This window comes from Grampus griseus (assembly GCF_964374135.1).
Source record: "Grampus griseus genome assembly, chromosome: 2".
Taxonomy (NCBI): domain Eukaryota; kingdom Metazoa; phylum Chordata; class Mammalia; order Artiodactyla; family Delphinidae; genus Grampus; species Grampus griseus.
The window spans coordinates 78,411,135-78,438,412 of NC_139018.1; the positions used below are offsets into that span (position 1 = coordinate 78,411,135).

At 36.4% G+C, this 27,278-nt stretch overlaps 1 protein-coding gene across 1 annotated transcript; it reads right to left on the reverse strand.

Moving 5' to 3' along the window:
* Nucleotides 1-247: 247 nt before the first annotated feature.
* Nucleotides 248-27,278, reverse strand: LOC309818741 (rho GTPase-activating protein 11A-like). Its single transcript, XM_082648644.1, has 12 exons — nucleotides 26,522-27,278; nucleotides 22,506-22,576; nucleotides 20,621-20,717; nucleotides 19,835-20,088; nucleotides 18,994-19,157; nucleotides 18,681-18,827; nucleotides 10,211-10,285; nucleotides 9,249-9,413; nucleotides 6,539-6,668; nucleotides 5,955-6,063; nucleotides 3,133-3,271; nucleotides 248-2,729 (listed from the first exon to the last, which is right to left on the reverse strand). Exons 1-12 carry the CDS (start codon nucleotides 26,648-26,650, stop codon nucleotides 1,144-1,146), a joined length of 3,066 nt encoding a protein of 1,021 aa, XP_082504770.1. The 5' UTR covers nucleotides 26,651-27,278; the 3' UTR covers nucleotides 248-1,143.

Consider the following 27,278-nt stretch of genomic DNA (forward strand, 5'->3'; position numbering starts at 1 on the left):
TAGTGGTTGAGTCTGCATGCATATTCCTTCCTCCAAAACTCAGAGAATACCCTCTACTGTTGATATTATTCTTTCCTTAAAGATTTGTTATTTCTAATAATTTAAAATATAAATTTAGATAGATTTGCTTGACAATTTGGGTCAAATTCTAAAAGGTTATTTTGAATTTCATTAGAGTCTTAGGCAAGTCATTTTCCAGAAAGTTATCTTTAATGTCTTTGCTAAATAAATAACATTTACACACACGACAAAACCATCACAGGCTCCTGTAGGAATCCAAAGTGTAAGAATCCAAGGTAAATGTACAGAGGTGCATCAACTATTTCAAAGTCTAAAATCAAGCATCTGTATATAAGCAATCACTTTGATTAAAATCTTCCAAGCTTAATTACTCCCTCTTAAAACATTTTAAATTCTATATTGGACAAAACAGATATAAATGTACTTGTGCAAATTAACTTTAAAAAACATAGTATGGCTTTAAAGTCACAGTTACTTCTGCAGCATCATACTATATGAGCACACTTGAGTCGTCATTCTGCATTAGCCATTATTCTTAGTTCAAGTGAACACACTGTCACATCTATAGACAATATATGTCTAATTACTCTGCACCCAAAAGGAATAAAGGATTAAGATGCTATTGAAACAAATTAATTTCTAGGGACTTTAATAAAGACAATAAACATTAACGGAATTTGGGAAATAAGATTTGCAGGGCTTATCTCTCTCTCTCTCTCTGTGTTAGACATTTCTTAGAGAAACCTTATCTGATTTAGGAGTAACAGGAAATAGGCACAACTCATTCCATTCTTCTATCGCATGTTAAAAAATAAAATTCATGCAATTTTCAAAAATTAATTTCTTATAAACCCAGTCAACAATTTCTTTAAAAAAGTAAAGTGTAACCTCTGCTTTGAGAGATGACAATAAAATTAATAAGTTTAAATATTGCCATAATTAAGAAAAACAAAGTCATCATTTAAACAAGCTTAAGAATTCAAGTTGCTTGTGCAATGAAATTAAAATTGATCACACACCAATCATTCTGAGCTACAAACTAACACGTAGATTACCTTGCAAGTCATATCACCAATTGCTAATTTTATTTACATTAATGACAAGTAGTATAACATTTACCAATTACAAGTCTACAGGTCTACTTGTTGGTAGTAGTTGAGCTTTTCCAATAGGATTTTTTGGAGAACCTTTATACCAGACCCTCTCTTTATCTGATGGTCTTCTAAGGACCCTGTTATTTATGCCACGAGAAAAGCCCATATCATTATTTACAACAGATTTTACTATATCATGATTTGTCAGATCATCCAAGGGAACCTTAATTTGGCCATTAGATATCACTTCCTGCTTACAAACTCTGGTGGACCCAAGAGAAGCATTTCCAGAGTTTGGGTGCCTCTTCATTTGTGAGAAAGATGTAGAAGTTACCTCCATGCTTGATTTTGAAATCGCATCAACATTCGACTGTTTGCATGATGTAGACTTCTGTTCTTTAGGACTTGATCTGGTACATGGAATAGAGCAATCTTTTGATGTACATTCTACATGAGAGGGAAGAGCACTATCACAGCTCACTGATTTAACCAGAGGAGAAGCAGCATCACCAAGACTTGCTAGTTTATGTCTTGGAGGTTGTCCACCATACAACATCAAAGAATTAATTCTTCTGACAGACTGACGGACAGGCATACGCTGAAACTTAAGAGGTGACTTAACTTTTGTCCTATTTGGTTCATTTAAAGAAAGATTGTTAAACCACTGTATGTGGTCTGAAACCTTTCCATGCTCTGTCATTTGTAAATGTTCAGAAACCGTTTTATCACATGTTTCCACCAGTGACTGCTGTTTAACAATTCTCACAGGCCTAGGTTTTGACAGGTTTGCACTATTACACGTAATCTGCTCTGAGGAAGAGGCGCTAGCCACGTCCTCTCTAGAAGCTGCACATTTCAGTAAGTTCTCTTCAATCATATTTTCATTCTCCTTTAATTTAGTATTTAGTGTATCCCTTGGGGACTCTTGTTTCTTTATTTGTTCATCACTGGACAATTCCTGCTTGCTTAAATAATCTTTTGGTATATTCGAATGAATGTTGTCTTCTAGTTCTATTTTCATCTGAGTTGAGTAACATTTTATAGGGGCTTCTCTACCCAATTTTTGAGTTTGATGTAGTGAGAAGTCTCTTTCTGAAAAACTAATTTCATCTTTACTAGTGTGGTGTTCATTGGATTCTATCACAGTGAAATTATTAATTTCAAATAGATTTTTTTCTGTGCTACATTTGATAGAAGATGTTTCATTAAATTTTACTTTCCCTACATTAGTTAATGACGACTGCCTGTGATTTATCAATGCATGAAGATTACTTCCAGATTCAGAAAATGCTTTCTGAATTTTCACCACAGTCTCTGTGGTCAGGTTATTTTCATCCCCACTAAGAGAGCTGCCAGTTACGTTGTTATTATGCCTACTGTGTACATTAGAAGGGGTAAGCTCATATGACCTAACAGGTGACTTTTCAACCATCATATCGGTCTCCAAGGAAGAGTTTTCCACCTCAAGAACTGCATCTATTGGAGAAGCTTCATTTCCATCTATTTCTTGAAAACTTGAATTACTAGGTCCTGTCCAAGACATCCGGTAATTTCTTCCACCTAGTCGCTCTGGAGTTAATAAGTTTTCCTCAGACTTACTGATCTTTTTTGAACCTAAAATAAAGCAGTTCAGTGTTTTTAATCATTTATATCTGACCTAGTTTTGAAATGTTATTCAAATACATGACAAATTAAATACTAAGCATTTAATTCCGATAAACTAGATTTGTGTTAAAAGAGATAATTTTTACCTATAAATATGTCGAACATCTTTATATTTACATTTTTAAAGATCCTCCAATTATTCATAGACAAATACATTGCAATTCCAATATTTTCATTATTCAAACACGAATTTTCAATTTCTAGAATAGTAAATTACTTAATATATTTTATCATTAAAAACAACTAAAGGTTATATGTCAATTATATCTCACTAAAATGGGAAGAAAATTTTTTAAAAAACAACGGAAGTAGGCTTTTGGGATAAAACTGTAACAATATCATGTAAATATACCTTTTTTTGTTAATCTTTCATCAATATATGGGCTAAAAAGCAGACCTGTTTTTACAGATTCAATCCTATTTTTTAAACTTTGTTGATTTGCAAGTCGTCGACCAACATTTTCAGATCTATCGACACCAGAACACACATTCTGTACAGAACAAAATGAAAAAGTTTTGGTTAAGAAATAAACCTAGTTAATTCAAAATATTACTTTGTAGTTATCAAAATCCTCTACAGCTGATTTTAAAAGGTGTGTATATAATTGAGGAACAATTTTATAGCAAACACAATATACTTGCATGCATGCTGATGAAAATTATAAGCATTTGACTTGGCTATTAGTGGATATTTTATGATCTAAAATAAAAACAGCCTCACAAATTAACTTAAAAAACTTTTTGTGTGTGTGATGACTGTGCCAGTACCTGTTCACAAGAGTGAAAGAAAACAGAAAAACAGAACAAAATCTTACCTCATGGAATTTACATTCTTGATGGGCAGATTTAGACCAGAAGACAGACAATAAACTATAAAGTATAATATACAATATATAAGGTGAAAAGTGCTAAGGACAAAAGCAAAGCAGGGTAAGGAGGATACGGAGTGGTGAAGGGTGGGGTATAATTTTAAACACAGTGAACAGAAGATGATTTGTGAGTAAAGAAAAATGAGAGCGACAGTCATGAAGGTATGAGGGGGAAGAACATTCCAGAACAGGAAAATGCCAGTGCAGCCTCTAAGGCTGAAGCAAGGTCTGGCACACTTGAGAAACTGCAGGAGGCAAAAGTGAATGAAGCCGAGAGAGCAAGGGAGGGTGGCAGGAGGAGAGCTCCAAGAGGGAGGCCAGGAACAGATCATGCGGGGCACTGCAGATCAGTGTAAGAACTTTGGCTTCTCTTTTTTTCCCCTCAGAGTGAAGCAAGGAGTCACTGAAGGGTTCTGAGCTGAGGAGTGACATGAGTGACATGATTTAACTCTGGTTTTTAGAGGATAATTTTGGCTCTAGTACTGCAGCAAGGTAGAAGCAGGTAGACCTACTAGTAGGAACTTGTAGTAATCCAAGTTCCAGATGACATAACTTAGAGAAGGTTAGAAATGTAGTACTGGTGAGAAATAGTCAGCCTGGATAGACTGAAAGCAGAAGTTAGACAGGATTCCCTAATGGTTTTGACGGTACATGTGAGAGAAAGTGAGGGGTCAAGAATGTCTGCATGCTGTTGATGGGAATGTAAATTGATACAGCCACTATGGAGAACAGTATGGTTGTTCCTTAAAAAACTAAAAATAGAACTACCATATGGTCCAGCAATCCCACTACTGGGCATATACCCAGAGAAAACCATTATTCAAAAAAAGACAGGTACCACAATGTTCACTGCAGCACTATTTACAATAGCCAGGACATGGAAGCCACCTAAGTATCCATGGACAGGTGAATAGATAAAGAAGATGTGGTACATATATACCATGGAGTATTACTCAGCCATAAAAAGAAACGAAATTGAGTTATTTGTAGTGAGGTGGATGGACCTAGAGTCTGTCATACAGAGTGAAGTAAGAAAGAGAAAAACAAATACCATATGCTAACATATACATATGGAATCTAAAAAACAAGTGGTTCTGAAGAATCTAGGGGCAAGACAGGAATAAAGATGCAGATGTAGAGAACGGACTTGAGGACCGTTTCCTCTCCTTGGGGAGAGGAAAGTGAAAGCTGGGACGAAGTGAGAAAGCATGGACATATACATGGCATGGACATATACACACTACCAAATGTAAAATAGATAGCTAGTGGGAAGCAGCCGCATAGCACAGGGAGATCAGCTCAGTGCTTTGTGACCACCTAGAGGGGTGGGATAGGGAGGGTAGGAGGGAGACGCAAGAGGGAGGGGATATGGGGATACATGTATACGTATAGCTGATTCACTTGGTTATATAGCAGCAACTAACACAACAATGTAAAGCAATTATACTCCAATAAAGATGTTAAAAAAAAAAAAGAATGCCTCCATGGTTTTTGGCCTAAGTGATTAGAAGAATGAGTTGCCATAAGTGAGATGGTGAAGACTACAGGTAGAATAGAAGTGTGGGTGGAGGAGATGGGGAGGAGTGGAGAAATACCAACAGTGGAGAAGTGCATCCTGGGAGCTCTATTTGGGGCAGGTTACACTTGAGATGTCAACACCTCCCTACTTGGGATCAACACCCAAGTAGGGAGGTCAAGTAGGTAGGTCGGTTAAACAGTCAAGTTGTTCAGGAGAGCATTTGGGGCTAGAGATATAAATTTCAAGTCGTAAGTATATAAACTTGAAGTCGTAAGTATATAAGTCGTAAGTATATACATGATGTTTAGAGCTGATGATCACCCTGAGTGAGTGGAGTGAGAAAAGAAAAACCCAAGGGCAAAGTTTTGGGCACTCCAATGTAAAGGAATTAGAAAATTAACTGACAAAGAAGGAAGAAAATCATGAGACTATATGTCCTTGAAGCAAGGAAAGAAAGTATGCCAGAGAGGAGCAAGTCATCAGCCAGGTTACATGCTGCTGACATATCAAGGCTAACAAGGACTGGTCTGAGCAATGCTCAATTCATGAGTGATCTTATGAGAGCTGTTTCAGTGAGTGTTGGGGATGAAAGCTTCACTGGAATTGATTTCAGCAGAATAGAAAAGGAGGAACTGGAGATAACAACTCAAGTGTAAGGGCTGGTATAAAGAAGAGCAGAGAATGGGACAGTAGATGGAAGAGAGGCAGGGTTGAGAGAGTCTTTTAGCATCAAGTCTTCAGCTTTATCCTAATATAAACTTCAATGAAATGGTGAAAGACACTTACTCCATCTTTGCTGCTTTTCCCTAGATTAAATTTCAAACGAAGAGATCTTCGAACCTTTTCTTTACGGCTGATTTTAGGAGAGAAGCAGTCTGCTTTTCCTGATTCCACCCTAGAAAGAGTCAAATTAAAAACATCAGTTTATAGCATAAGAACTGGAATTCCTACGAAATAAAGTTTGAAAGTCCAGAGCAAATCACATTGTTAGTAATTGAATAGAGTAATAATTTTTTAGGTTTAAGACACCATATAGGAACACATTGTATTTGCATAAAAAATACAAGTATTTTATAAAATAAACTTTCCTGTTTATCACCAGAGTTTAGTCACTTATAAACCAGAATCATTAGGGTAGACTAGCTTTTTATATTAAAAGGAAATTTAAAAATTACACACATCAACATAAAATAGGATTTTAAGCAAGTAAAATGGATTCAAATTAGGAATCTTTCTCTAGAGGATATGCACTTGATTAATAAGACTATAAAGGCAAAGGGCATTTTTAAAAATTATGATTCTCAGTAGAAAGACACAAAATATTTTATTAACTGTATATACCAAATTTTTATCCAACCTGGATAAATTACCTGCAAACTTTTTTGCTTGCAAGCCTTTTACTTCGCCTTAGCACACCTGTACTGATCAAATGGTTTCCATTGACGGCGACAGGAGAGAGTGAACTCTGAGATGACCCTTCTGGGCTTGTATCAAAGTGAACTATAAAAATAACCACACGTGATAGACCACACATACTCATTTTCTTTTCAAAGTATAAAATATTAATAGCAATTAGATTTGAAGTCTTAATTTCCACCCCTAAACAACCACAAAATCACATAATTTCTGGTTAGAATCTTCAGGGGTCAAATAACCCAAGTCAACTGAAAAAAAAAATCTATTTCTTACTTTTTAGTTACCAATTAAAGGTCAGATTAAACATTATTTTTATATTAGAGTTTTGCTTTAAACTCTTTTAATACTACAAGGGAGGGGTGGGCACTGTTGCAGATTGGAGAAGGAGCAAGCTTTCGAGACAGACTTGAGTTTGTCCACCACTTACTAAATGGCTTTAGGCTCTAAAACTGGACTTCTATGGTGAATATAAATATTACTATAACGTATATAAGATGTCTAGCACAGTACCTGGTACATAAGATTAATTAATGCTCTTATCAAAAATAAACTACTGAAAAACAATTTAGTATCTGAGTATCCAGTATGCACCTGCTAGCCAACTTGCTGTCTACCTGACTCTGGAGTGCAATTTGTCCAAAAGTTTTGGCAAACAAACAAAAACTGATGATCTATAACATACACCTAACCACTTGGCTACTGCCATGTTCCATGATAACAACTGGAGGTTACAACAGCTCATTTTGATTAAGTTATTTAACACTATACCATGAAACCAACTATAATAAAAAATTAGGGAAAAGTATAATAGTTATGAGCAAAGGCTCCATATACATTTGATTTGTATTTGAATATTGCCCAGGATACACTCAACAAACATGAACCCTCTCAACTTATCATTGGTATCGATAAAGAATTCACAGGTCCCCAAACAGAAATATCCATGTTTTTTCAATTACAAAACCAGAAAATAATACAACCATTACAGTGACTTTTTGGGTGCATTTGGCTAAAAAGAAAGCTTGGAGGCAATATGATATATCCAATGTGACATAGGTAGCTTTATTCTAGGGCTGCAGTCTAGTTATCTTGAAAATATATCAGTGGTGACAAGGAGGCACAGTCAGAATAGATGGAATAACACACAGTTACAACACATATTAGAAAAAAATTAAAAATAAGTACACTATGGATTGTAGATTAATCTTGTTGCCTACATATATTAAAGAAAAGCATCATATCTGTTATAATCCAAACTTAGAAACCAACTCATTTTCAATTTTGCAGATGCAATTTACTGAATTGTGGCTGAGAAAGGGTCAAAGAAAAATGGTGAGTTAAAATAATAGAATTACTGATGCTGAACTTGTTAATTTTTTTATAAAAGAAGTTTCGCTAATGTTACAGTAACATAATGTTTAATCTATTTTTGGGGAACTTGGAGAGAAGGAATCTGCAGGTTCATTTCTTGGGGAAGATGATGTATTGCTAATAAACAAAGGCAGGTAGAACTATGATTCACATCTGTCACTTGGAAGTAGTCCTCCAAAGCAGAAAGCCTTTAAATACTAAAAACACACTAAGTTACTTTAAAGGAGTTTAAGTCTCCAGCCTGTGAATACAGATAGAACTACAGACATAGCTTCAGAGTTCTTATCATTACACTTTAATGAACCACAGAGAACCTGAAGAACCATAGAGAACAAGTTGCTATTCTGTTCACCTTTTTAATACAACAAACAAGGAAAATGTAAACCTTTCGGATAACAAAAGCGAAAGAGAGGCTTTTGGGAAGAAAACCTCATAACCCAGCTAACAAATTCAAATTGAAACTCTTAACATTGTCTGAAACCAAAGAAAATCTAAAAGAATCAGAGGCTACTCACATTTTGTCTAAATGTGACACAAATATGAGATGGAAGACTCTGGGCTTAGAGTTTCAATTCATTTTGGGTTGACCACAGGTTAATACGAGCCAACTTGTATTCTACACATGCTAAAGGAGCCGACTCAATCCAAGATCACACTAACAAAAATTTGGTATTCAAATTAGCATGATTATATTTTTCTCTGAAGGCTCTGGTTGGCCACATTAGGAACTTGTATTTCATTTGGAATAAAATGGCTGGGCTGGTAAGGGATGTGGAAACCATGCCATAAGGATGGCTTTTTATAAAAGCCACTTGAGTATAAAACTTTAAAAATACTGCCCCCCAAATTAACCCACAATGGTACTTCAATGGTAACACCCCTACTCTGGATTCAGAGATGCTCAAACGCTGGTGACCTCAACTCAACAAAAGACAGCAATCCAGCCACAGCTACAGATCCAGAAGTAACTAAAGTAGAATTTAGGATGTTCAATCACGTAAAACCTGAGCACAAGTGCTATCCTATCCACAGTGACCCATAACTTTCAATAGGCATAGCAGTAAAACACACACACACACACACACACACACACACACACACACACACACACAAATTATACTGAACCACTGTCTATTTTAAAAGTTAGGGGACTTTATAAAATTCAGAGATCTGATAAAACAGAGAATAAAACTCTGGCTCCTAAAGGGTCATATTAATATGAAATAGCACTTTGCCCAGAATAGGCACTCATGTTAATGTTTATAACCCAATAATATAAATTCTATTTGTTACCTGATACTGGTGTAGAAGTGCTACTGAAGAGATTACCTGGCAACAACTCAAAGTTACAATTGTGCTTGATGGACTTCCTTTTCTTACTTGAGAAACCATGGGAATCTACCGGTAGTTTACGCTTAGCATTTGGTGTAAGAATCATTGGTGAAATGGATAGCTGGGCTGAAAAAAAGAAAACTTGTTTTTTCTCCCACAAAGTTGATAAAATACAAACACTTTATATAATTTCTTCTTATAAAGCTATTTCTTAGAACCAAAAATGGGGGGGATATGTTTACATTAACATTATCAAATATATATTATAAAACTAAATTAACACTATGCAATTACTTAAAATAAAAACAGTGAAGTTGCAAAGAGGCCAGACTCTTAGTAACTTCAACACCAAATAGACTAAAAGATGCATATAATTCACATTAAAGAGTATTAAATAGGCAAGAAAAATTATAATCAAGGTGTTGAAACAAAAACTGATCTAAATATTTTTGATTTTCATCATAACTGAGTATTAACCAGTTAATGTCTTCAATCTAGAAAACAAAACAAGTGATCAAATTTTCTATTACTGGGTTGAATAATTTCAGCCACAAGCAAACCAAAAAAAAAAAAAATTGGAACAAATATTAATAAACTTCTGGTTCTAAAATAAAAATGAGATTTATTTTCACATGTTCAATATCATCCAACTTACAAATGGAAGAACATGATTCAGAAGATCAAAGATATAACAATAGACTAAAATAAATTCATACCTACAATTTTACGTTCATTATATCCAATGTAATTATATATTATGTATTACATATATATATCCAATGTCATAATATTATAGTACAATATCTCCACTAAAAATTACATTTGGAATTGATTAAACAAAATAAGTTAGGTAATCATTATCGTAATTAATTTTTGTATAATATATATAAATGTCCACTTAAATAAATATATATAATACCTACCAGTTCTTTCCTGTTGAGGTGTAATAGAGGGTGTCCTGTTAGATTTAAGTTTATTTAATGCTCCACTAACAAAATCTGAAATGCAAGGCATATTTATAATCATATAATCAATTATAACAACATTTACCTAACTTTTATCAATAATTCATATTGCTATTTGTGGTCTTTTAGCATCTAAGTTTATATCAGCTTGTATGTTTTAAAGTCACTTAAGGTCATGTAAAAGGAATTATTTCAAAATAGGGGAAAAATACTAAAGGGTATATTTGTATTTCATTCCCCTCTTATACTCCCATATCTCTCAAAAAAAAAAAAATAGATAAATAGGAAGACATTAAATACAGAATGAGAGACTTCCCTGGTGGTCCAGTGGTTAAGACTTTGCCTTCCAATGCAGGGGGTGTGGGTTCGATCCCAGGTCGGGGAGCTAAGATCCCACATGTCTCACAGTCAAAAAACTAAAAACATAACTTTAAAAATGGTCCACATCAAAAACAAAAACAAAAAACATACAAATAAATAAATACAGAATGAACTGTAAAACAAGTATCTATAATGTATAGAAAGAGTATGGAAGAGGAAATCATTACCTTTTGAGGAAGGAAAGAAATGGCATTAAGAGAGGAATCTTTGCAAGGGAAATAAAACCTGGACAGTGTTCTGAAGGATTTGTAGGTGTTGATTAGGGTGGAAGGTAGAATTCAGGCAAGGTGACTAGTATATGCAAAGGTATGTAAGGAAAAAGAGAATTTATGTATACTAGAAACCAGGAGTTTGATACTGCTAGAGCAAACAGTGAACAGTGGATACGGTAAGAGATAAGTCTTGTGTATTAGGCAGAACAGGGCTGTGTATCATTTTGAAGAACTTGAACTTCTCCAAAGGCAAAAAGGAACAAAGTCATCATTTCTGCACTTTAGGAAAATCACTAAATCTGCAGCAGTATGACAGATTTATTGGGGGGTAAGCCTCCTTGGATGGAGACAGGCAAACTAGCTAAAGTTTCTTCTAAGTATGCTATTCAGTCATTCAACAAATATCTATTTTGTACCTATTATGTGTCAGACACAATGAAGATACAACAGTGGCCAAAATATGAAACAGTGACCTTTACAAAACTTACTCTATTGGAGGAAACAAACATTAAATATACTAAGGAAATAAATACCTATTGACAAATGGGTAAATAGTGTGAAGTACAAATATAACAATGGATTTAGACTGTGGAGTTAGAGGAGGTATCCTTGAGGAACTGGTATTTAAACTGAGACCTGAAGGAAGAGTGGGAATTAGCCAGGCAAGAGAAGAAGGTCTTAACTGAGGTAGCAGCTATGGAAATGGAGGCATTATTAAAGGTATTTAAGAGATCAAAGTGATAGTGGGATGTGCGAATGAGGAAAGAGCAGATAAGGACGTCTAGAATTCTGACTTTGATGACTGAGTAGACAATGGCGCCATCCAAAGAAACTCAACAGGCCAGGAAAGAATGGAATGACATACTCAATATATTTAAAGATAAAAACTGTCAGCTATATCATTCAGATATGAAGGAGAAATACAGGGTTTCCCAGATGAACAGAAGCTGACAGACTTCATCAGTGCTAGACCTGCCTTACAAGAAATGCTGGAAGGAACCCTTCTACCAGAAAACAAAAAGGCAAAAGTAAACAAAATTTTGAGTAAGATGATAAACAGAATCAGAAAATTGCAACTCTATATCAAAATAAGCTGTCAAACAATTCTATAATAAAGGTTAAAGGGAAAGAAGCAGTAAAACTATAGCTACTTCAATTTGGTAGAGAACACAAAACATAAAGAGACAATTTCAGGCAACAGAAAGGTAAAAGGAAAAGGATGAAACTCATATAGGCAAATGAAGGTAGTAAGATGCTATTGGCAGAAAAAGGACTTTTATCTGTAAGACAATTTACACAAACCTCATAGTAATCAGAAAATATAAATCTAGAGGGACTTCCCTGGTGGTGCAGTGGTTAAGAATCTGCCTGCCAATGAAGGGTACATGGGTTCGAGCCCTGGTCTGGGAAGATCCCACATGCTGCAGAGTAACTAAGCCTGTGCACCACAACTACTGAGGCTGCACTCTAGAGCCCACATGCCACACTACTGAAGCCTGCATGCCTAGAGCCTGTGCTCTGCAACAAGAGAAGCCACCGCAATGAGAAGCCCGCGCACCACAACGAAGAGTAGCCCCTGCTTGCTACAACTAGAGAAAGCCCTTGTGCAACAATGAAGACCCAACGCAGCCAAAAATCAACAAACAAAATAAATAAATTTATTTAAAATATGTATATATATATATATATATATATATATATATATATATATATATAAATCTAGAGCAGAGACACAGAACATAAAAGAGAAAACTGAGGAAAACATCATAGAAAACCATCGAACCAAAATGGCAGACAGAAACACAAAGAAAAAGAAACAATGGAGATACAGAACAGTCAGAAAACAAAAGATAAAATGGCAGTACTAAGTCTTCATCTATCAATAATCATCCTAAATGTAAATGGACTGAATTCACCAATCGAAAGACAGAGTGGCTGGATGGATTAAAAAACAAGACCCAACTATATGCTGCCTCCAGGAGACTTACTTCAGATCTAAAGACAAACATAGGCTCAAAGCAAAGGGATGGAAGATGATACTCCAAGCAAATGGCAGCCAAAAGAAAATGGGTATAGCCATACTCATATTAGACAAAAATGACTTCAAGCTAAAAAAGTTAACAAGAGACAAAGGTGGACATTATATAATGATAAAGGGGACAATTCACCAAGAAGAAACAACAGTTAATATATATGCACCTAATATATGAGTGCCCAAATATATAAAGCAAGTATTAACAGACCTAAAGGAGAAACTGACAACACGATAACAGTACGGACTTTTAACACCCCACTTACATCAATGGATAGTTCATCCAGAAAGAAAGTCAACAAGGAAGTAGCAGTTTTAAATGAAACATCAGACCAGATGAACTCAATAGATTTATACAGAACATTCCATCCAAATACAGCAGCACACATTCTTCTCAAGAGCACATGGAACATTCTCATGGATTGACCATAACTTGCAACACAAGTCTCAATAAGTTTAAGAAGACCGATATCATATCAAGCATCTTTTCCGATCATAATGGTATGAAACTAGAAATCAACTACAAGAAGAAAGCTTGAAAAATCAGAAATACGTGAAGACTAAACAACATGCTACTGAACTACTGGGTCAATCAAGAAATCAAAGGCGAAAAACAAAACAAAACAGGTGAATCCTACCAAACATTCAAAACAGATTTAATACCTATCCTTCTCGAATGCTTCCGAAAGACTGAAGAGGAGGGAGCACGTGCTAACTCATTTTATGAGGCCAAATTTCCCTGACACCAAAACCAGGCAAGACAATGCAAAAAAAGAAAATTATAGGCCAGTATCTCTGATGAACATAGATGCAAAAATCCTCAACAAAATATTGACAAACTGAATACAACACTACATTAAAAGGATCAAATACCCGCAAATCAATCAACATGATACACTGCATTAATAAAATGAAAGATAAAAATCATATGATCATCTCAATAGATGTAAAAAGCATTTGACAAGATTCAACACCCATCTGTGACAAAAACTTTCAATAAAATGGGTATAAAAGGGAAGTACCTCAACATAATAAAGGCCATATATGATAAACCCACAGTCAACCTTATACTCAATAGCAAAAAGGTGAACGCTTTCCCTCTAATATCAGGAAGAAGATAAGGATGCCCACTCTCACCCCTCTTATTCAATACAGTATGGAAAGTCCTAACCAGAGCAAACAGAAAAGGAAAAAATAAATAAATAAAAGATATCCAAATTGAAAGGAAGAAGTAAAACTGTCACTATTTGCAGAGGACATAGTTTTTATATATATATATATATATATAAAACCCTGAAGACTCCACTAAAAACCTATTTGAAATAATAAGAAAACAATCCCATTTTACAATCACAACAAAAGGAATAAAGTACCTAGGAGCAAATTTAACCAAGGAAGTAAAAGACCTGTACATTGAAAATGCTAAGGCACTGTTGAAAGAAACTGAAGAAGACACAAAGAAATGGAAAGATACTCTGTGTTCATACATTATTAGAATTAACACTATTAAAATGTCCATAGTACCTAAAGCAACCTAAAGACTCAATGCAATCCCTGTCAAAATCCCAATGACATTTTTCATGTCAACAGAATTAAAAATCCTAAACTTTATATGGAAACACAAAAATTCCTGAAAAGCCAAAGCAATCCTGAGAAAAAAGAACAAAGCTGAAGGTATCACACTCCCAGATTTCAAATTATATTACAAAGCTATATAGTATTCAAAACAGCCTGGTATTGGCAGAAAAACAGACACATATCAATGGAACAAAATTCAAAGCCCAGAAATAAATCCATACATATATGGACAATTAATTTATGACAAAGATGGCCAACAGGCACATGAAAAGATGTCCAACATTACTAATTATTAGGGAAATGAAAATCCAAACCACAATGAGATACCATCTTACACCTGTTAGAATGGCTATTATCAAAAAGGCAAGAAATAACAAGTGTTGGAGAGGGTGTGGAGAAAATGGAACCCCCATACACTGTTGGTGGGAATGTAAATTGGTGCAGCCACTGTGGAAAACATTATGGAGATTCCTCGAAAATTTAAGACTAGAACCACCTTATGATCCAACCATTCCATATGAGGGTATTTATTCAAAGAGTATGAAAACACTAATTTGAGAAGACACACGCATCCCTATGTTCACTGCAGAATTATTTTCAATAGCCACGATAAGGAAACAACCTAAGTGTCCATCATTGGATGAATGGATAAAGAAGATGTGGCACATATATACAATGGAATATTACTCAGCCATAAAAAGAAACGAAATTGAGCTGTTTGTAATGAGGTGGATAGACCTAGAGTCTGTCATACAGAGTGAAGTAAGTCAGAAAGAGAAAGACAAATACCATATGCTAACACATATATATGGAATTTAAGAAAAAAAAAATGTCATGAAGAACCTAGGGGTAAGACAGGAATAAAGACACAAACCTACTAGAAAATGGACTTGAGGATATGGGGAGGGGGAAGGGTAAGCTGTGACAAAGCGAAGGAGAGGCATGGACATATGTACACTACCAAATGTAAGGTAGATAGCTAGTGGGAAGCAGCCGCATAGCACAGGGAGATCAGCTCAGTGCTTTGTGACCGCCTGGAGGGGTGGGATAGGGAGGGTGGGAGGGAGGGAGACGCAAGAGGGAAGAGATATGGGGATATATGTATATGTATAACTGATTCACTTTGTTATACAGCAGAAACTAACACACTATTGTAAAGCAATTATACTCCAATAAAGATGTAAAAATAAATAAATAAATAAATAAAATGGGGCAGGGGGAGGAAACAACCTAAGTGTCCATCAATGGATGAATAGATAAAGAAGATGTGGTATATATATACACAATGAATACTACTCAGCCATAAAAAAGGACAAAATCTTGCCATTTGTGACAATATGGGTGGACCTTGAGGGTATAATGCTAAGTGAAATAAGTCAGACAAAGACAAACACCGCATGCTTCCACTCATATGTGGAATAAAAATCCCAAACAAACTAAAACAACCAAAATAAATGAACAAACCAAATAAACCAAAATAAACACACAGATACAGAGAACTGAGTTATGGTTACCAGAGGGAAAGAGAGGCGTGGGAAGGGCGAAATGCGTAAAGGGGGTCAACTGTATGGTGATGGATAGAAATGAAACTTTTGGTGGTGAGCACACCACAGTGTATAGGTAAGTCGAAATTTAATGTCCACATGAAACTTACAATAATGTTATAGACCAATGTCAGATCAATAAAAATACATAAACAGTAAATTTTTAAAAGGGAGGGGGGAAGCTTGCTGGATAAGACATTTAGGCTGGGTTTTGACAAGTGGATATTATTTGAACAGTAGAGGTAGATGGAAGTAAAACATTATATCAAAAAGTATAAGCAAAAGAACAAAGTGTCTAAAAATAATGAATAAAGAAAGCAGTTTGACTAAAGTATAGACTGCATAAAGGAGAGATAGGATACAGTAGAAAGGCATGGTAAAGCAATCCTATGAAAGATCTTTAATGTCAGGCTACAGATATCAGTATTAATGAAAGTTTCTGAAGGGTATGCGTGTGAGATACATGATTAGAATTATATATTAAGAATATCGCCTTGACAGCAATAAGCAGGGCAGATTCAAGGAGGAGGCACAAAGACCAAGAAGGAAATTCTTACAGTAAACATGCAGTAAACACTGCAGATAGAATCTTACAGAACCTGAAAACTCTGTGAATACAGACGGTAAAGTAATAGTTGGGCACCTATGGCTTAAAGCTGTGACTAGAGAATGGTGGTACCATTAATAGAAAAAAGAATTCGAGAAGAACCAGTTTAAAGAAGGTGAAGATGATCATTTCAAAATGCTGAGCTCAAGCACCAAGGAAAAGCAGAAGTGTGATGTCTGCCTAGTAGAGACTTTTACTAAAGTGGTTTGACATTTGTGAGATAACAGTGGTAGAGATTTAAGTGCTCATCTATTTAGATGCAATAAGTGAAACTTACAGGAGTGAATGAAATCACAAAGGGAAAAGGGTAATAAGATGATCTGTATCCAAGAATATCTGAATTTGGGGTAGGAAGTTTTGTGGGTTGAATTGTGTGCTCCAAAAAGATATGTTTAAGTCCTAACTCCCAGTACTTGTGAATGTGACCTCATTTAGAATTAGGGTCTATGCAGATGAACTCAAGTTAAGATGAGGTCATTAGTACACCCACTGGTGCCTTGACAGTTCAGAGGCCGATCATAAGAGGCCAAAAAAGTGGGTGGTACTCCAACTCCTGGAAATCCCCACCCCTCCTCCAAGATAGTTAGAATACTCCTCCCACTTGTTAGCCTATGAAATTACCAGCCCATAAAAACTAAGACCCTCACACCTCAGGGCCGCTCGCCCTTCAAGACAGTCTACCTATTGCCTTCTGAGATGGCCCACACTCTGTCTGTGGAGTGTGTATCTCTAAAATAAACCTGCTTTCACTCAAAAAAAAGAAAAAAATAAAGATGAGGTCATTAGGGTAGGCCCTAATTCAATGTGATTGGTGTCACAGAGAAACACCTAGGGAGTTCGCCAAATGCCAACACAGGCAGAGATTGAAGTGATGCAGCTGCAAATCAAAGAATGGCAAGAATCGATAGCCACCACCAGAAGCCCGAAGAGGCATGAAAAGATTCTCCCTTAAAGGTTTCAGAGGGAACATGGCCCAGACAACACCTTGATTTCAGACTTCTAGCTTCCAGAACTGTGAGACAATAAATTTTGGTTGTTTTAAGCCAACCAGTTTGTGGTAATTTGTGGTACTTTGTGGTACTTTGTTACAGTACTGTACTGTACAGTACAGTACTTTGTTACAGAACAAAGAAGGCATAAGGGAAATCTACAAAGGAGGCAAAAAAAAACCAAGGAGGAGGCAAAATCATATCAGCCAAAAGATTCAAAAAGGCATCGGACAGTTAACAGAAATTGGTTCTGATACGCAAAAGATAAGAAATTTCCTAAGGCAACTGGAGGAATAGTCTGTCTTCCCAATCAAGAAGATTAAGAAGTCTCATGATTGATTCCACCAAGAGGAAACTTTGGTTCTTTTTGATTCTTCCTTGGTAATGTTTCCTTCATTATTTAGTTCATACTGCTAATTTATATTATTGTTTCAAGTCATGATCTCACACATGGACTACTGCCACACATTTTTGACTATTCTCCCTACCTCCAAGTCTCAATTCTCCAAACCAGATGATTTTCTAAAATAGTGTAATCATGTTATGCCTCTCTCCAAACCTTCAATGGTTCTCCAATACCCAGTTTAATGTTCTAATTCTTTAGTGTGAGTTCAAGCTTATCATAATACCATCCTAATCCCTAGGTTGAGCCACTCAAGTCATGCAGACATAGATTACTTCTACCTTACAGACACAGACATAGATTACTTCTAGTTTACACAAATCTTTCTTCATAGCATCCTCGAATAGGATACAAATATTCTGACCCTCCACCCAGTTCTCCTAGATTCTACCCATTCTTCAAGAAGGTTCAGTTTAACTTTCTTTTTATAGTGTCCCTGGTCATTACAACCAGGGAACTTTTCTCCCTGGAATGCAGTTTATATTTGTGTTAAACATCTAGCACATAAATATTAGATTATATTGTCATTTTTATTTTTCACATGCATATGTCATGCCTCTCCAACTATGCTGTAAGCACCAAAAAGGCATACACCATAGCTTATGCTTTTTTATGTTCAAACACATTTCAGGCAAAAGCAAATTGCTGTACATCCACAAACAGGACTGCCATGACCGCTTACCTCCTACACTTTGTCTTCGCTTTCTCTTACAGTCACCAGGAGTTTCATAATCACCTTCTTCAAAGCCTTCTAGTGATGGAGTAGCACAGAGTTCATCAATACCCAACATAGCTGGTATCTTTTCTAGGATAAAATCTGGAACATGTCCTAAACGAAAATGTTCACAATTAAGATGGTTCCTCTACTCCCCCTCAAAACATTGCAATAGTATATAGCCACTTTCTAACAGTTGTCTTCATAGTTCACTTAGAAAAAGCTGGGATCTCCCTCATTTAAACAAATCCCATTATTTAATAATGCAACTACATCTTACCAATATCTGATGCATAATCAATAAGAGTTTGCACTACTGCAGCCTGTAATCGTAGCTTTTTTTCTGTGTTAGCAGACATCTTCTCATGCCCTTCACTTGTCTGAAGAAGATTTGGTGCAAATATCACAGCAAGATTGCTGCTATCCATCTTATTCTCACTGCACCTTAAAGGAAAAAAGGTTTTATGAGATGGAGCTAAAGATAAAAATACAGAGTTAAAATAACATATTGGGCACATTTTGCAGACCTCTTATTTTATCAGTTAAACACAAATCAAGACACAGTTATCCTTCATCTACCCATCTACATGACTGGCTTGAAATAAGACAGAACCAGAAATACACAGCCTCTCTGTGCTTAAATATATGTCATAAAAACATTGCTACCCACAGAGTTCACGCTTTGTTTTTCCACACAAATTGAACACATTTCTTTGATTTTTCAAACCCACACACAGAAAATTCAAAGTACTGAAGGCAGCCAAGTATGTCTAAAACCAGCAGTCTCAATGACAGCAGGGAGAAGGGAAAAATTTGAAAAGCAAATCGCAAATATTTTAGAAACACAATAATCTGAAGCCATTCAATGGACTAAGAAGCCTATAAACACCAATAAGCCATTAAGGCATCCACCATGACAACCCTAAGACAGCAAGGAAATATTATATTTGGTATATTGTTTTTTTAAATGATACAGGGTATACCTCTTATAGTAAGGAAAAATATAATATTTTTAAGAAAAATTTCCATGCCAAATGAAATTTAATTTCTTATCATAAGGGTAAATCTAGCTAGTTGAGAAATTAAACTACCATCTCCCAAAACTTTTAATTACTACTCACCTAAGAGAAACTTTCCTGAGAAAGTTAAAGAAGTATCTTAATATATCAATTGTGTGGTCAGCCATAAGACAGGAAAGCAACAATGTAGCTTTATTCTTCTCCTCTGTTCTTAATTGTTGAGCTTTGAAAAGTGCTTCATGCAAATCAGCTGGGAGAATGGGCTCTGGCAATTCCCTAAAAAACTGCTTAAGAAGCCCTGCAATATCACAAGCAGGTGCAGAAGACAGGCATCTTTCACCATGATCCAGTTTATTCTGAAATAAATACAACAATCTTGAGCGTTCGGGGGCTTAAGGGTTTAATGCAAATAAAGTATCCTTTCTTATACTCTAAAGAGCTTTCTTTAATAAATTTCTCTTAACTCTTGTTTTAGTATTTATCACTTCTCTTTAGAAGGCTAAAAACAAAATTTAAAAAAATTTTCATTTCATATAGTACATTATAGGAACAAGGACCATGAATCTGAAAGTACTCTGTAAACTTTTAAAGCATTATAAAATATAAATAGCTTGATTATGACAATCATTTCACAACATATACATATATCAAAACATCAGGTTGTACACCTTAAATGTATTTGTCAATTATACCTCAATTTTTAAAAAAAGCATTATATAAATGATATACATTTTGGAAAAAAGAAAAAGGTTCTTCTGCCATGAAAAAAAGCTTTCTGCAAACTCAATTTCTGTCCATAATTCATGTAATAGTTCTAAATATTTCAATCCTAAAAACCAAATTAAAAAGTGGTACAAATGAAAAATTATAGTTCAAGAATATGCTTACCTTTAGTGCTTTTAGACGAATAACAGATCCTGATTTCCTAAAAAGCCCTTCTGTATGAATATGCTCTTCTAAAGATGTGCAAGCATCAACAAGAAAACTGAAAGAGAGAACTCTTTTTAGGTGGTAAGACACACATCTCACTAAATCCTATTCTCCTGCCAGAGACTACACCCCTTTCAGCTCTGATGCTACAAATTCCTTTAATCTCTGTGATAGAAGGTTACTTTTAGTTTCCCTTCTTGCTTCCTAAATTCTTCTCTAAAGCCCATCTTTTTACCCATGACAACTTCAGTGAGCCTGCTCATCCCTGATCCTTGCCAATCTTAATCCATTTCTCTGCTTCAGCTCAGAGCACAAGATTTGTCTTTTTTTTACTGCCTTCACTTCTTCATATCCCAGTCTTTGCTCAACCCTCTGCAATCAGACTCATCCCCATTACTCCATCAAGATCACTAATGGCCTCTGCCTTGCCAAATCCATGGTCAGTTCACTGTCTTTATCTTGCTTGTCCTACCAGCAGTTGATACACTCGACCACTCTGTGATGGCCCTGAAAATACTCTTCTTCACTACACTTTTGGAATTTCTGCTGTCTCCCTGACTGCTCTTTCTCAAACTTTTTCTGGCTTCTCTTTTTCTGCCAGACTTCTCCATCCTAGGATCAACCAGGGCTCTAAGGCCTTCTCCATTTCTTTACCTATTCTCTCTCCACAGGTGATCTTGCACAGCACACATAGCTTAAAAAACCTACCATCAACTACATTTGCCCAAAAATAAGGCAAGGCTTTTTTTTTTTCTCACCAACATTACCTGTCAGAAAGTCAGATATATCCATCCCAGTCCTTACAATCCTTCACACATTTAGAGGTGTGGGCTCAATTTCTTTATACTGAATAATTTTTAACAATATTGGCTTTAGATGCTTAGGTAACAGCTGGTAACAAAAAATTTGAATGGATGTCAGCTGCAAGTAAACGAAAGCATTGTACTGGTGCATAGTGGCTGAATGTTGCAGAGTAACTGACAGAAAAACTTTCTTTTTAAAAAAGCAGACAAAGAAACTACAACAAAGATTTAGTCATTATTACTAGAGATATGATTGCAATTCTAAACGCTGAAAATCATCATTAAAAAAAACCTTTCATAGGCCATTTAAAAAGCAAAATAGTAAGTGGTTACCTCATGAAGATTGTGAATCTGTATCTATAGGGTGAGTGAGGGAAAATTGTTCTAAGGCAGCAAGGTGTTCAACAAATACTTTTGGACAATGCACCAATTAAAAACCTAAGTTATTAGACTAGAGCAGCCAGAATGAACCTTACTTTGGATAGAGGGGAAATGAATTAGTAAGAGCTAAGGTAGTATCTTTCTACTACGCATTTTTAAACTATTTTCTTAAGCCGTAAACTTCCCTAGCAACTTCTGATGCAGTTAGTCCCGAAGGTTATTTACAAATAGTGACACAGAAAAGCTCAAGTGTTAAATAATTTATATTCACAAATACTCCGATAGTTAAATATTCTTTTGTCCAACAATTCTAAGATAAAAAATATTAAAATTATAAATGAATTGGTAGTTTAGTATATTACTGAGTATCATCAAAACAGCAATGAAAACATCGGTACAGAACGGAAAACTCTGCCTTAGAACAAAAATAATTTGCTTTCTAACATTTATTTATTACTAAACCTTAAAATTCAATCCTGAAAATGAGTACAAATTAAAAAGTTAAAATATGCAAAAGTTTAAAAAACAACTTTTAACATTAGTTGAGAAATAAAATCATTTGCTAGTTCCAACTAATTTTGTGCGCCATTCAACTATTTATTGTTAAACATTCCAATACCAGTTTGAAATATTTACTCTTCATTTCAAAGTTTGCTCACCTTGGAATATGTCCATATTCTGGAACAACAGACTGGGGCAATGCATTAAAAGGTACTCCAAATATTTTACCCTAAAACGACAAAGTCAGTTACTCTAACACAAATATTAGGCTCAATATAAGTTTTCTTAAACATTAGGCAAATTAAAAACCTCACAAAATAAAACAAGATAGCAGAAATAAACTATTGGTCGAGACACAGAAAACAATTACATCAAGTATATTTGTTAAAAAATAACTACTTTATACTAGATATTATGCTAGATGCTGGGAGTACAAAAATGGTCAAGATAGAGTCATTGCCCTTAAGCAACGCAGCAAATTCCCTCAGTTTCCAATCCCACAACAGAAAATCAATCCCTTTAGTGTTCAGTAAGGAAATTCTTAAACAGAATTTGGCCCAATATGCTAACATTTCTGGAAAATACTACAAGCTCCTTTAGTAACTATATAAATACTGACCTTAAACTTTCTGTTGGTCACCTTATAAATACTAACTTGAAAAGGCCAAATTGGCCTATAACAGTAATTCCTGTCACTCAGTACTTCCTAAAATTATATCAGGGTGGTTCCTTTTATACCTGATTATCTTTTCCACACTCTATGGGAGAGTACTAATCAAACTGTTCTGAGGTATCCAAGGAAGGGATTCTGCAAACAATTTAAATTTCACGTCGTACTTTCAAAACCAATTTTAAAAAGTCAGAGTGGAATGTATTACTCGCATTCAAATTTTAATACATTTGAAGATCCCAAGAGCACATTTGTATGTTGGTTAACTTGAGTGTTTGTGCACACCTCTGAATAAAGAATCTGCCACTATCTTTGGGCATATATTCAAACTTCTTAAAAACGAGTCACTGATTAAGAAGGTTGTAGCTTTGCCTTGGACTTAAACGTAAATTCAAGGGATTTCCCTGGTGGCTCAATGGTTAAGAATCCGCCTGCCAATGCAGAGGACACAGGTTCGAGCCCTGGTCCGGGAAGATCCCACATGCCCGCAAGTGGAGCAACTAAGCCTGTGCGCCACAGCTACTGAGCCTGTGTTCTAGAACCCACGAGCCACAACTACTGACCCCGTGTGCCACAACTACTGAAGCCCGAGCGCCTAGAGCCCGTGCTCTGCGACAAGAGAAGCCACCGCAATGAGAAGCCTGCACACCGCAGCTAAGAGTAGCCCCTTCTTGCCGCAACTAGAGAAAGCACGTGCCCAGCAACAAAGACCCAATGCAGCCAAAAATAAATAAATTAATTAAAAAAAAAATTCAAGCCTGTATATGTCTGCTTATATGAAATTAGATTAAGTGGGCATACCTAATCACTCATATGTGATTTAGTTTAGATCATATGTGATTTAATTTAGTTTAGATACATCTGCTCTCCATGAATGCTCTTGAAGCACTTGTGTTGTAAGAGTACCTTATTTAACCTGTTATTTATAATAAGAAATCATTCAGGGAATTCTCTGGTGGTCCACTGGTTAGGACTCCACTCTTTCACTGCTGTGAGCCTGGGTTCCATCTCTGGTTGGGGAACTAAGATCCCGCAAACCACGGTGCAGCCAAAATCATTCAGTATTCTTAATGATTTGACAAAATCTTACCAGTCCTTTTTCAAGTAGCTGGCTCAATTTAACTGACGAATATAGAAAAGACTGTGTAGCATAGTGCTTAAGTGAGGAGCCTCCTAGAGGCAGGACTGCCAAGTTTTAAATCCTGGCTCTTCCACTTATTAGCTGAGTGACCTGGATTAAACGGTCATTGTCTGTGCCTCAGTATCCTTATATAGGTCCTAAGTCAGAGTTGCAGAGAGAATTAAATGAATTAAAAGATGTAAAACATCAGTGTCTGACAAAGCAAACATTCAAAGAATATTTGTTGCTGTTACAATTATTTCAAGGTGAGCTATTAAAAAAAAAAAAAAGTTAGGGGGACTTCCCTGGTGGTCCAGTAGTTAAGACTCCGTGCTTTCATGGCAGGGGGCACAGGTTCCATCCCAGGTTGGGGAACTAAGATCCCACATGCTGCATGGTGCAGCCAAAAAAAAAATTAAAGAAAAAAAAAAACTTAGTATGGGCAACCCCTTATTTGGGTAAATCAGAATTTTCTTGATACTGTGCAACCAAACAAAATGCAAAAATAAATCAGATGCTGAAGCTGATTGTAAGTTTACAAATGTCTTACATAACCAGAATTCAGGGTTTTTTTTTTTTCAAGTCTCATTACGCTCAATAACTGGCTTCACAAGTAAGTGCTATAATTTAATCTCATAAAATAAAACTAATAACATGCTTTTAAAATTTTATGTATTAGAACATCACTTACAATATCATCTTTAAAAAGATGTCTAGCAAGTTTCTTAAAGAGCTCAAAACTATCATTAGATAACAAACACCAAAGAGCCAAAGAAATCTGGTATTCAAATAATTACCTAACATGTTAGATCTCGTTCCTGTTAACACAATGATCTTCTGTATTTCTCTATTAGAATATTTTTATTAGGGTTTCTAGCATGATTACCAATTAGGATGAGGACCTCTGATTATCATAACAACTAGTGGCATGTGACAGGCATTGTGTGCTAGTCTCATCTACAGATCTTATAATTTTTTTAAATCCCCTAAACAACTCAACGAGAGATACCATTCCCATTTTATAGAGTAGGAAACTAAAGCTTAGGACAAGCAGCCCAAGATCACACCCCAGGTAGGGGTAGAGCAGGAATCAAACTCAGGTCTATCTGACTCTAAAGGCCAAGTGTCAGTTTTTCTTAAGGGGTAAGAAAAAAATCTGCATACAAATTCTTTCATATACGTACAAAACCTACTATATTTGAGATCTTGGAAAGCCAGTTTTACAATCAGAAGAAACCACTTAGTTTTTTTTTTATTTTTATTTTTTTTTATTTTTGCGGTACGCGGGCCTCTCACTGTTGTGGCCTCTCCCATTGCGGAGCACAGGCTCCGGACGCGCAGGCTCAGCGGCCATGGCTCACGGGCCCAGCCGCTCCGCGGCATGTGGGATCTTCCCGGACCGGGGCACGAACCCATGTCCCCTGCATCGGCAGGCGGACTCTCAACCACTGCGCCACCAGGGAAGCCCTTAGTTTTTAAATATAAACAAATATGTTGCCAATAAGTTGCAAACAACAAAAATAATTTCTCCAGAATTTATAAGCTGTTAAGAGGAATATACATTATTTGTCAGTTTTCTTCTCCAAGTACTTATTTTCTTTCAGAAACTATAAACTATTAAGAGTTATGAAATTTTTAGTTTTCATCTGTATTTAGAAAGCACCATATAATTAGGCAAGTAAATCTAAAACAAAATGCTTTATATTCAACTTATTTTTCACAATGAAATTCTTGACGATTCTGTAGAGATATTAAAATCTCATTCGAAATCCCCTAACCTCAACCACCCAAAATTCAACAGCTTCTGAATCATTCCACTCTGGTTTCTCAATTTACTCATTAATTAAAAAAAAAAAAAACCTTTATGTCTCAAAAATATGATATAGCCAAGCAGCAAGCATGTTCTTTTCAAATACGTGAATATAAAGTTATTATCTAAAGCCTATTTCTAATACTGTCACACCTCATCTACTGATTCATTTAAAAAAGATACTGGTACCCCTTGTTCCTCTCCAAATATTACTCAAACAGTGGTGGTGGGGTAGTGTTTGTCTCCCTTCCCACGTGCAACTTGTTCAAAATACAATAACTTAGCAGTATCTGGAGACATTTTTATTTGTCACAATTGGGACACGCTATGCGCATCTAGAGCATAGAACCCAGAGATGCTGCTAAACATCCTATAATGCACAGAACAGCTAACCCCAATGCCCCCCAAAGAATTATCTAGTTCAAAATGTCAGTGTTGCTGAAGTTGACACACTTAAACATATTCTCTTTTGGATCCATACAGAATGAACATTTTAGCATGACCCGGTAATAAGTGATGGTAGGGAATACGCCCCCCTCCTTTTTTAACCTAAATCTCTTTCCCCAGAACTTACCACGATTTCCGTGGCTGCTGTCTCCTGTCTCCTGCGATCGCACTGCCCACGGCCACCCTTGACCTTAACGCCATAAACAGCCCGAAGCTGCTGTACAACGGCCAACCGCACCAGCCTCTGATCCCACATCCCGGACACGTCGCCCACTCTCCGAGGTGGGATCTGAGTCCTGACCCTCTTTCGCCACCAAGTCTTCCAATTTCCGAACACTCTCAGTTTTGCGCTCAGCTCCGCTGCCTTCCGGCCACGTCTGGCACTCTTCCGGCCCCGGACCCCAGCCACTTCCACGGCTTTTTCCTTGCTCCACCGACCGTCTTCTCTTAGCCCTTTGACCTAGCCACACCTCACGTTTCCTTCACTTACACCGGCATTCTTTCTAGTCACTTAATCCTTTCGGCTACTTACACAGACCTCCCTTCTTTCTTCCATATCCTTTCGGTTCCTTGTACCACGCCCGTTACCAGCTTCTCACTATTTCAGGCCACCTTCCTCCAAACCTCCCTTTGCCCTCGTCTCTCTCCGAACTGTAAAGACAACCCTTCTCCTCGCCCCTCCTGCCCCACCCCCCGCAGACTCAGCTGGGCGTTAGTCCCTGCGGCCCCGAGTCCCCCACCCTAGCCCAGTCGCCGGACCAGCCGGCTGTTCAGGGGCCTCTTCCAGTCCCGGTCCCCGCCCGGGCTGGTGGCCGCCGTCACCGTTTCACAGGCTGCTCCCTCCCTCCTCCATCAACCTGCCTGCCGCCCCCGGCCAGCACATC